General features: G+C 41.0%; 1 protein-coding gene across 1 annotated transcript; it reads left to right on the top strand.

Annotated features, from left to right (window-relative positions):
- Window positions 1-309: 309 nt before the first annotated feature.
- On the top strand, window positions 310-10,832 carry UTP6 (UTP6 small subunit processome component). The gene is made up of 19 exons (XM_036394768.1): window positions 310-451; window positions 549-633; window positions 1,275-1,316; window positions 1,401-1,493; window positions 1,635-1,682; window positions 2,475-2,538; window positions 2,973-3,091; window positions 3,580-3,657; window positions 4,005-4,086; window positions 5,077-5,158; window positions 5,773-5,954; window positions 6,594-6,673; window positions 7,409-7,486; window positions 7,632-7,811; window positions 8,564-8,644; window positions 9,377-9,486; window positions 9,571-9,637; window positions 9,920-9,992; window positions 10,560-10,832. The coding sequence occupies exons 1-19, from the start codon at window positions 360-362 to the stop codon at window positions 10,715-10,717; spliced, it is 1,794 nt and encodes a 597-aa protein (XP_036250661.1). The 5' UTR covers window positions 310-359; the 3' UTR covers window positions 10,718-10,832.
- The last annotated feature ends 1,084 nt before the right edge of the window (window positions 10,833-11,916 follow it).

The raw sequence follows: 11,916 nt of genomic DNA, 5'->3' as shown, positions 1-11,916 counted from the left end.
CTAGCTCAACACGAGGAAGAATTTCTTTCCGTGAAGTGTGGCAGGGCACTGGAGATAGCTGCCCAGGGAGACCGTGGGGTCTCCCTCTCTGGAGACATTCCAGAGCCACCTGCATGTCCCGTGCTGCAGGTGACGCTGCCTGGGCAGGGAGGTCGGGCTGGGCGATCCTCAGAGGTCCCTTCCAACCCGACCGAGTCCGCGGAGGCTCTGCGGTCCTGGCCCCGCCAGCCGGGCAGGGGGCGGCAGAGGGCGCAGCGGCCGCGGAAGCGGCGCGGACAGCGGGCGGAAGCCGCGCCGGGCTGGGCCGGGCTGTGCCGGGCTGTGCCGAGCCGGGCCGGACAGACCGGAGCCCCGCGGCCATGGCAGAGCGCATCGAGCAGCGGCTGGAGGATCGCATCCCGGAGCTCGAGCAGCTGGAGCGGGTCGGGCTCTTCACGCACAAAGAGATCCGGTGAGCGGGGCCGGGGCCGGGGCCAGGCCCGGGCGGGCGGGTGGGCGCACGTGGTGCGGCCGGGAGCGCTCCGGGCGCTGATCTCCCGTTCCCGCAGGGCTGTCCTGAGGAAAGCCTCGGCTCTGGAGTACAAAATCCAGCGGAGAGCGCTGCGGAAGGAGGATTTCATTAATTACATCCAGGTAGGCGAGCGGCAGAGCGGGGCAGACCCAGCTCAGTTAGACCCGGATTTTGTAGTGAGTCACGTTGGAAAAAGGGCAGAAAACGGAGAACCTCTCCTCAGCTGGTCCCTGGTGCTCCCCTGTGAGCGGCTCTTGGCACCAGGGTATGAAGTGTAGCCAGGAGTTGGTGCCCGAGTTTGGGGTCAGCCTTCTCCAGTGTTGTGACCTTTTCCTGTAGTTTCTTGTCTCTCCAGGGATGTAGAGCCCCTGGTCCCCTGATGTGCTGTGTAAAGGGGGAATGTATTCCTTGATGTGTGTAGTTAAGGGGAATTAGTAAGTTCAGTAATAGGAAACGGTTCCTGAAAGGGTGGTCGGGCACTGAACAGGCTGCACAGGGACTGGTCATGGCCTGGAGCCTGACAGAGCTCAGGGAGTGTTTGGGAAACGCTTTAAGGCGCAAGGTGGGATTGTTAGGCTGCCCTGTGCAGGACTAGAAGTCTTAGAAACGTAGTGATTCAGCCAAAAATTACTGCTTATGTTTTCCTGAATGTAATGTTTATTGTCCACCTGATCATCTATAACAAACTTGATGTAGTTTTTTCTTGCCTTGCTGTTATGTGCCTCCACATTTGCTGTTAAATGTTTTTTTCTTCCTATTCTAGTATGAAGTTAATCTGCTGGAACTGATCAAGAAAAGAAGAGCAGTAAGTTTGTGAGCTGTTAAAGAGTGCAAAATACTTTATGCCAAATCTTCTATTGCAATGCAATCAGTATTTTTTTCCTCCTAGCGCATTGGATATTCGTTTAAGAAGGATGAAATTGAGCACTCTATTCTGCATAGAGTCCACAGCCTGTTCAACCGAGCTACAGGGAAATGGAAAGTAAGTTTATTTGTACTGAGATTTGGAATTCTTTTTTTTTCTGTATGCCAGGTCATTGTAGCAAGGGTGTGTTGTTGGTCAGTGTACAAGTGATTTTGTACATTGTGAGGTTGATTCTCTTCTTCTTTTGATTTCCAACAGGATGATGTCCAGCTCTGGCTTTCCCATGTTGCATTTTGCAAGCAGTGGGTGAGTTTTCAAATCCTAATCTTACCCAGGTTGAGACTGGTGCTTATTCATGTATCTGAAACTTGATTTAAAGATAGGGGTACAAACTTTACTACTACATGCTGTAATACTGAAATAATTTTTATAGTATTGTTGGAGCTGCTTGGGATTTTCACTGATGTATGTAAGTGTAGAGTTTGTCTGACAGTGAATTAGTATGAAATTTGATGCTTGCAAGGGCAAAGGTGAGGCTCACTGCATTAAATCTGGAATACCAGTTGGTTTGTGAGAACCATAATATTGGTTATACCTTCTCTGGAGGGAGTGATTCACTTGTCTGTGAATTGTGATTTTGTTCCAAATATCTATTGTGGTGACTGCTGAAAAGCCTAATTCTCTCACTTCTGTACTTGATTAACTTATCTGTGCAAGGCTTCACATTATTACCAGCATTCAAGTGTTGTCATTTCTGCACTGAAGAAGGTGACTTTTCATGGTGGTGAAGGTGGCCAAAGGAAAATAGAATCTCTCTCAGAGCAGGGCAGTGAAACCATAGGTTTGGGACTTGGGCAACATTTGTGTTGGCTGTGTGGTTCAGAAATTTGAGTAAGCCATGCTCCTCCAATGTGGTGACACTTAAATGCTGGTCACTAGTGAGTAAATATGAGAAGCTTTCTGCTGTAGGTAAAGTAGCAGAGAAGCATCTTTTTCTGAGCAATTGTACTACAGCTTGTGACCTTTCCTACTGAAACTCTTCTGCTGGGGGTTCAGTTCAGTGCCAGATGGGGTGAAACAAAACTGCTTCTTTTACAGAATGCAAAACATCAACTCAGTAAGGTGTTTTCTACCATGTTGGCCATTCATTCCAATAAACCAGGTAAATAACACAATGGTGAGTGCTGCATAAATGCCTCAGCATAGATTGTCTGGTGTTGGTTTAAGTTCTTGTAGACCTCAGTTCAAGCTGTTGGGCTGAAGTTCCTACTCTGTGTTCTTTGCCTTGCTGCTGCTGCTGCAGAGAAGGGCTCTGACAGGGCTTGTGCTGAGCAGTCATAAAGAGATGTGAAGAAGGTCAGAATGACCAATTCCCAGGTGGACTGGGGACTCAGGAGATGTAGAAGCAAGAGATGTCAATTACTCATGACAGCCTTTTGGCTTTTGAAGGCATCATTAGATCTGTAGCTAAACCAGATTAAACTTCCTGGATCTGCCTGTCTGCTTTACAGTTTTACGTGGGAGATAATCAGTCTTATTCTGGGGCTGAGCTCATGTTGAGAGGTTAAATAACTTTATTTGTGTCACCTGTTGCAGCACTGTGGATTATGGCAGCAAAGTGGGAAATGGAGACACGACTGTCATCAGAAAGTGCCAGGCACTTGTTCCTTCGTGCTCTGCGCTTCCATCCTGAGTGCCCCAAACTTTATCAAGAAGTGAGTTCCTGTTTTTCTTCTATGATCACCTACTTGTTCAATCAGAGCAAGTCAATTCAGCATGTTTCCCAAATCTGTCTGGGACAGCTGGAAAAAATTGTTTTTCCATCAGCAGGAAATGTCAAAAATATTAAAAAAACCAACCCTAAAATTCCTTCTAAGGTACTGTTAAGCTCTGCTAAGATGTAGTTGTCAGGCTCAGTCTGGCATCCCCAGTCTTTGTTAAGAACTTGGTTTTCTTTGGGGGCAAGTTGAGGTTTAAAGAAGGACAAAAAAGAATCATTGCTACCTGTTGGAAATTTCTGGGCAAATACACAGGGCAGATAGTGGTGGGTGCACAAACCTTCAAAAACCAAGGCTCTGGGACATTTGTGAGATGTGTCAAAGTCCTGATTTGTATCTCCTCAGAGCTTGTTTTACCCTGTTTGTGGACTTAGATTTTTATGATTTATCCCCAGAGTAATTTCATTTTGCTGTCACTCTTTCAGTATTTCAGAATGGAGCTTATGCATGCTGAAAAACAGAGGAAGGAAAAGAAGGAATTTGAACAAGCAAAGATGGACCTGGTAGGTCAGCTAAACTTACTTAAGAGATATTGTCTGCTTGTGTATTACATGTTGAAATTCACAGGTTTGGATTAATGGTTTATTTGACAATGGCTTAGAGAAAGTTTTTGTCCATGTCCTGCACCTGTGTGGAGCTTTTCAAGTATTTGCTGATGCTCAGCTCCAATACTTCATACGTTTATTTTTTCTTTGCATTTGTAGAATCTTTTATTACATTCCCTAGTCTGAAAATTAACAGTAATTTCTGGAAAGTAATAGTCAAACTTCCTGCCTCATTTCTTTATAGTTGATTTGTACAAATTATATAAAAATAAACTTGCATGAAGAAAATATGCTTGATATTTCAGGGGGAATTCAATTACTCTGAAGAAATTCTCAATGGGGAGATGGCTCGCATAGTCTACAGGGATGCTTCTCAGAAAATTAAAGGTGAATGAACATTTCTTGTACTTATTCATTAAGAAAATTGTAACCTTTAACCCAGTTCTGCAGTAGGCAATGCTGATAGACTTGGCTTCAATGAGATTCTTTTTTTCAAATACACCATTTTTTCAGTAGAACCTATTAAATGCCAGGTATAAATTAATGGCAGTTCTGATTGCATGTCTTTGTCTTTCCTGCAGGCTGACATCTCTTCCAGCACAGCAGCTTTCAGGCTGAAGAGGCCTAGTGCTGGGTTACAGCCTCAAACTTGATTGTTTAAAAAAAGAAAACTGAAGGGCAATTCAGAGTTACACACTTTTTTTTTACTTTGCTGAACATTAGGTCACAACTAATCAGCTACCATGAGTGGCAAAAAAGTAAGAATTCAGACTAATAATAAACCAGGCTAAATTTGAAATTAAGCAGACTTGGTAAAATAAGCCATTTTATTGAGAGAATTGGGTAAAATAACTGCAAACTAGTAGCAGATATCTTTGCTCATGATAGATGGGGATATTTTGGAAGACTGGGCAAAATACAATAACAAACATTGAAAATCAGTGGAGAAAAAGGACATTAGAGGAAATTTCAGAAAGAGTTGGTTTAATTTGATTTTCTGTAGAAATACTGGAAAAAATAGGCATAGAAATGATTTGTAAGCACCTAAAAATAGCAAGGTGAGTAATGGCTGGTGGGCATTCACAATGATCTGATGATGTCCAGTCATGTCACTTGGCATTTTCAAAGGTAAGTTGTGGAGATACAAGATGGACACAATTCATGGACATCTATTTTGTGCAGCTTTGGAGAGATCTGTCCTGAGTGTGAAGCATTTAGGGTTTTCATGGCAGGGTCAAGTGAGGGAGTAGAGGAGGTGCTGATTAAATTTGCATGTGGAACCAAGCTACAGAAATACAAAGTGCAATTGATGTAATATCTTGAGGAATTCTTCAGCAAATACTCCACTTGATAGTTTTATCTTTTCTTGAAATGTAGGTGTTGAGTTCCAGCTGGCTGTGCTCTCTATTGCAAAGCTCTTTGATTTTACCCAAGATTTGCAAAAAGAAATCCTTGAAAGGTGAGTTGTGGCTTTGTGTTGTATTTTTATTTTAATTTGGTTTGGTTTTTTAGAAACACATTCTCATAAGTTATAACTCTAACTTATAGTGCATTGACTGGAGTTCCAGAAGTAAAGGCTGTTCCTCTAGGGAGAAAGTGTTATGGCTTATGTGAAGTCCTTCAAGAAAAACAAAAGCATGATCTTTAGAAGAGGATATCTAATTTCAGAAAGGGCTTTAAAAAGCTGCTAGGAAAATTTAGGTAATATACAGTTGTCACTGAATAGTTAGTGCACTCAGTTTCTGTAAATTCATTGCAGGAACTGTGGATTTTCCTACTGTACTTTGGTGGGGTTTTTGCATCTTTTGTTTCTCTGGTTGTTCCTCTCAAAAGAAAGATCTCTCTTGACAGCTCCCTCTCCATTGCATGTTATTTATGAAGAATATCCATATTAAATAATATTTTTAAAAGCTGATATTTTGTCTTTCTCTTGTGGAAGGGAAAAATATTTTTCTTCTGGCATTTGGTTACTTAGCAATTAACTGCATTTCTATAGCAATATAACAACCCTCTTAAGCATACCTGCAGGTAAGGACTGGTGGCTGTGGGCTGTTACAAGCATGTTGTGTTCAGTTTGCAGGCCAGGTACGCTGATGATCCCCTGACATGGGACTACATGGCCCGCCGGGAGCTGGAGCTGGGCTCCCTGCAGCCCACAGAGAACTCCACCAAGCAGAAGAAGGTCTCAGAAATGGCCCAGAGAGAAGAACGGTGCTGTGCAGTCTTTGATGAAGCTGTGGGAGCAGTCCCAACAGGTGAAATGTTCTGCCTGCATTTTAACATTTCCTTCTGGTACTTGAGCAGCCTGTAAAAGCCTTGAAGGTGATGGCAGGCTCTACCATACCTAAGAGAAGGCAAGCAGTTCTTCGATGCTTGGGATCTATTTTATGTATTATTTGGGTTATTTTCCAATGTATTTATGCTCTTGGAGGAGCTGCTTAGCTGAAAATGTGTCTGCTGCTGGTCAGCTGTGAGTAAGAAATGGTTTTGAGTTGCCAGGGGAGTGGATCTCCAGCTTCAGCCTCTGGTGTTGTTCTTGTGAAGGAGGTTGTCAAGGGACTGTTTGTGGAGTGGTCTTAAACTTGCTGCTGTACAGCCTTTAAAGCCATAGAATAGCTGGGTTGGAAGGGATCTTTAAAAGTCTCAGTTGAACTAAGAGCTTGATGCTCTTTACCAAGAGTTACTGCCTGCAGCTTGGACTGGGGAGTAATTTTAAAGTGTAATGTTACAAATCTAGGGCTTCTCTTTATTTTAAAATACAACATTTTAAAATAAAGTTGGCATAAACACTTTGTATCACATTTTGTATCTTTATATTTCTTAAAGACAAATATTTGTTGTTATTCTTGTGATTCTGTGAAGTGTGATATTATATTATGCCTTTGTTTTTTCAGAGGCCATGTGGAAATGCTACATCACTTTTTGCTTAGAGAGGTACAACAGAAAAACCAACAGTGAAGAATTAAAGCAAAAGGTAAAGTTTATTAGGAATTAATTCTAACAAACCATCCCTATTTTTATTGACTTTTGTAATAGCTCAGACAAGAAGCAAATGTATTTTGACGTTTTATCAAAAATACTTACCTGTGGCTATCATTAAAAATTACCTAATCTCCATCTGGGGGAATCACTTTTACTGCCAGGCTTACAGATGGCCTGCCTGGACATGATTAACCTGGCCCTGATTAATCAGCCTTGTCAGTAAAGTACAGTGACCTCTTTGGATAAAAGCTAAGACTGCAGACTTGTTAATTATGGAATTGTGAAATGATATGGGTTGAAGGGGATCCTAAAAATTCACTGACAGGTCCTTCAAACCTCTGCTTGCTCAAAGAAGAGGATGAATTAAAATGACTCTTGCAAATAAGTCTGAGCAAAGTTTGGTGCTGGCACATGGGTAATTTAATTATGCATCTCTGCTTAGGTATGACTCAGTGAATTAATTAATTCTCCTGTGCAACTTGGTTCCCTAGTATTACACTAAAAGAACAATGCAATGTTGTTCTTTGCTCCTTAAAGAAGAGAAGTAAATACTCAGATTTCTACTTTGTCTTGGAATGTTTGCAGGTACCTAGAGCATTAGACATGTAATGTGTAATTAGATTTTCATTGACATGATACACAATCCAGTGGGCTTCTTGGAATGCTGGAATCTTGTATATATAGGAATAATGCTTATTTTCTTTTTATTCTTCTCTGTTGGTTCTAGAGGCTGGAGAGGACACTGAGTGTGTTCAGCAAAGCCCATGAGTCCAATTTGCTGTCAGAAGCTCTCTACAAGCAGTGGGTAAGAACTGACACAGAAGAAACAGATCCTGAAGCTTTCCTGCATTATTTGTGTGCCTGCCTTTGCCATTTTGAGTTGACACAAAGATGAACTATATTGGTTCAAAGCCCTGCTTTTTAACAAAGCTGTATCTGCTGGGTTTTAGCTGCAGCTCTTACTGGACTCCAGCCTCTCTGAGAAGGCTGTGGAGGTGGCAGAAGCTGCAACCAGGCACTTCAGCCAGTCCGTGGAAATGTGGCAGATGAGGCTGCGAGTGCTGATCCAGCTGAAGAGGGATGATGTGACCCAGTGTTTTGAAGAAGCCATTAAACATGTGAAATCTAAGGTCTGTGCTGGTTTAATGGACTTGCATGCATTAATCTTGGGCCAGAAACCCCTGATGATTGGTTGTTTTGTGGTTTTTTTTCTTTTTCTTTTTTCTTTTTTTTTTTTTTTTTTAATGTTTGTTGTTGTTTTTGTTTTGTTTTCAAGGCTTTTAAAGTCCCTAACGATTTTTAAGGACAGAAGTAAGAACTTGACGTTTCACATGCGAATTACATTCCCACGTATTAGGGAATTGTTAATTCACTTAAAATTCACATGTTTAAAATCTGAATGCTTACAGTTGACATTTTACATATTGTTCTAGCAGTGAGCTGGTGTTTGTGTCTTAATGGAAAAATGTGTTTCCCTTTCTTCACTCTGATACAGCTGTGTGGTATTTCAGGACTTGACTTAGCTGTGTGCTCTCCTGCTCTGTTCCATTTCAAACCCTGAGCACAATGATTGAGGGAACAGAAAGGTTTCTTTCCTTTTTGTTCTTGGAAGTCACCTCTGTGTACTGCAGTGCTCAGTGGTGCAGAACTTGGTTCTCGTCCCTGGCAACACAGCTGTCCAGCTAAGGATGATTTATCCTGTAAGTGAGGAGGGAAATGAGAAGTGATTTCAGTGTGCAGTTCAAAGATGTCTTTCCAAGAGCTGTGTCCAAAGGGTATTTTTTATGGCAGGTAATACAGAACCTGATGGCTGTGTTGCTGTCTGTTTCTGTAAATTAGAGTCACTGTATTTCAGCCATTTGATTATTTGCTGACCTTTTAGGGCACTTTGCCATTGTGGACCCTCTGGGTGGAATGGAGTGAGGGCACAAACAGCAAGGAGGACACACAAGCTCTCTACCAGGTACTTGGCTAATCAAAATCTACTTTTATGTCTGTGTCAATAAAATGGAACAATGTGTGTGGATGCAACATGCAACAAATGCTTTATACTGAAGTTCCTTCATGGATGTGTAGATATCAAAGAGTTTCAAGCCAAACTATGTGCATTAAAAAAACCAGTCAGAGATAGATTTATAGGCACAAATGTCATTCCCATGTTCTGAGGCATATGGATGTTTGTAAACACAACTAATGATGGACTCCTACTTTGTGGTCTAGAATATTTGCTCTGTTTTCAGAGCTTATCTGAGCATGGAAAAGAGAATTTTTTAATTTGTGTGAAAACACCAGTCTTGTTACAGAAAAGTCAAGATCAGAATGAGGACTTTATTCTCACTATGGATTTCCTCAGTAGTGTCAGGCAAAACATTTTCTCTTTGCCTGTTGGGTTGTGGTTTTTTCCTCTCCATTTTGGCACATAAAACAGGTATTTCAGGTGGGAGCTTGAATTCAGCTGTTTGTAGAGTATTGTGAAATCCTCTGCATGAAGGGGTTTAAAGAAATGCCCGTTCCAGCTATATAGAATACTGGAGGAGAACTCCTCCAGAACTCTCCTAAGTTTTAGACTTAGGAGATCTCCTTTGTGTCAGATGCCTAACTAGGGAGAAGCACTAATTGAGCCATTTAATTGTAAGCTATATGATAGGTTTATTTTTTGTTTATTTTGTTAGTTTTTTTCCTTTTAAACTTGCAGAGATCCTTACATGCCACAACACCTGCTGAATCTGTGACTATGAAGGAAATGTATCTTGACTGGACCTACAGAAGTAGTGGTTATAAGAAAGCTAAAAGACTCTTTACCAGGTAGGAAAAAAATACCTTCAAACCTGGTTATTCTAGGGTATATGTTAAAAGTCCTTAAGTCTAAAGTCACTTATTTTATTTCAGCCTGTGTGAAAATCGTCCATTTTCACTTGACTTCTTCAGGAAGATGATCCAAATAGAAAAGGAGCAAGTAAGTTGTTGACTATCCAATTAATGTTTTGTATTTGTAAAATACAGTTCTAACTTGGGATTTAAATAGGAAGCAGAGTAGTGGTGTTAGTCTGTGATCAGTTCATGTTTGTCCTCTGCAGCTGATTCACTGGATGTGATACAAACCCAAGTTCCATGGTAACTAATCTTCAGCAGTGTGTGTGTGTAATTGCCATGACTCTCTTTCTTTGTCAGAATCTAATCATGCTGTAGATTCACTTCTGTACAAAATAAGTGGCCTTTTAATACCTTCCTTTTTTAGGAATCCTGCAAAATGCTTCATCTGAGAGAATACTATGAACGTGCCTTGAGGGAGTTTGGTTCAACAAATACTGGTAAGGGGGATTCTGGTTTTTATTATTTATTCATTCATTCATTCATTCATTCACTGCTGCCTCTTTTATTTCCATCCATTTTAAAAGGTATCTGTTTGTTCTGCCCTTGTGCTTGCTGTCATGCAGAGTGGAGCTTGTTTCTTCTGTGCCATTAAGAGCAGGACATTGCAGGGACCCTCCACTGTCAGCCCAGGGTCATTGGCACTGGGATGGCTTCAGCACAATTAGGAGCAAATCACTGGCTGGCATAAGAGATGTGGATCATTTTAATTTGGATTTATGAACAGTATGGAGCTGTATATTTATAATCAAGATTTCTGCAATATTTATTTGAAGAAAGTACACAGCTCAATTATTTTTGTGTTATTTCTACAGACATTACTGTTTCAGCTGGGAATAGAACCCAGGGTGCTCCTCAAGGTGCAAAGGAGATTTTAGTTTCACAAAGTAAACCCTACTGCATTAATATTAAAGACACTTAGAAAAAGAGTTTCTAGTTAGGCTTGCTATGTTTGTTAAGTAATATCTAGTTGTAATCTAACCAGAACTTTCATTTTTCTTTTAAAGACCTTTGGCTGGATTATATCAAGGAGGAACTAAGTCATCCCCAAGGCAAACCAGAAAACTGTGGGAGCATTCACTGGCGAGCTATGAAGATGTTGCAGGGAGACCTGGTGGAAGATTTTGTTTCTAAATACACTTTATTGCAAACTGGACATTTATGAAAAACTATACATAGTTACAACATGACTGTGCATTTTTAAACTTCTTTGTACAAAGGTAAATATGTTCCTGGACTTTATTAAAGTTTACCTTTACATTTGATATGACAAAAAATAATCATCTTCTCTGTGGCAGTCATTTCTCATGTTGATTCTGCCAGGGGCAGGTTCAAGTGCACAGTCAGAGGAAGCAAAACTCTGAGGGTATTTTTCATCAAAACTTCTGAGAGCAAACTCTTGATCCTGCTTAAACATTCAGATAGTTCTAGTGCATCAGTTTTTACACTCTGGAAAGCTAATATTACAGCCCCTAAATGCAAAGAATCCAAACCAAACCCAGTGGAAACTACACCTGTAGGTCATCTTTTTATCTTATGAAGTTGAATCATGAAAAGTGAAACACTATTCATTATGTAATCAGAAATCAGTAAAATTACAGTATTTATTGCTTCCTAGCCTTGAAATAATCTGTAATCCTCATGACAAAAAGAGAAACAGTCTCTGCAGCTACCTTGTATTGGTGTTTGCATCCTGGGAGTGATGAAGGGTAGAGGGGAGCTGAGATCTGTTAGCTATGTCCTTGAGGTGAGAGTGCAAAGCTCTATCTACACTTCAACTTTCTGTCCACCATGCCTAAAAAAGGTGTAATGTTTTTTGAAAGAGTGCTGTCCTTGGCTGTTTACAGAGCCACAAACCTGAGAAATCAACATAAATGCTATCCTTGGACCAACAGAGAAGTGTAGGGAAAGTACAAGAACAGGAAGCAAGTGTTCCTTTGTGCAATTTCCCGATGACTGAAGGGTGACATAATGACAATACAGGGAAATATTTCTTGATTTTGCACTCAAGTAGAAATTGCAGCTCCTCTCGAACAATGAGTTCCAGTAACTTAACTAGCTGGGAATATAGTTTGGCGCAGCAGTCTGGTAAGATTCTTCCTTTTGTGACCAGATCTGAAGTACATCCTGCCTTTCTGTTTCCCAAGCTTTTAGCCAGGCCATCTCCTATATCCCCACTAGTTCTCTGCCACCTCATTGTCTGACATTGAGATTTCCTTACTGATAATCTCTTATACCCTCCCTGCCTCTTATGCTGTTACTCCCTCCTCTGAACCACTTCTTGCTTCATCAGTTGCTCAACTAAAAGTTTTAAGTGCAAAGGTTGGAGTTTTTAAAGTCCATCAAAGCTGGTAACTCCATAAT

Source organism: Molothrus ater, chromosome 19, assembly GCF_012460135.2.
Source record: "Molothrus ater isolate BHLD 08-10-18 breed brown headed cowbird chromosome 19, BPBGC_Mater_1.1, whole genome shotgun sequence".
NCBI classification, from domain to species: Eukaryota; Metazoa; Chordata; class Aves; order Passeriformes; family Icteridae; genus Molothrus; species Molothrus ater.
This window is presented reverse-complemented; position numbering and strand designations above follow the sequence as displayed.

Excerpts from the sequence above, each read along its gene's own strand:
- UTP6 (XM_036394768.1), top strand. The coding sequence starts at position 360 with ATGGCAGAGCGCATCGAGCAGCGGCTGGAGGATCGCATCCCGGAGCTC. Across the intron at positions 1,683-2,474 it reads TTGCATTTTGCAAGCAGTGG|AATGCAAAACATCAACTCAG; the intron begins GTGAGTTTTCAA and ends CTTCTTTTACAG. Across the intron at positions 7,812-8,563 it reads TTAAACATGTGAAATCTAAG|GGCACTTTGCCATTGTGGAC; the intron begins GTCTGTGCTGGT and ends CTGACCTTTTAG.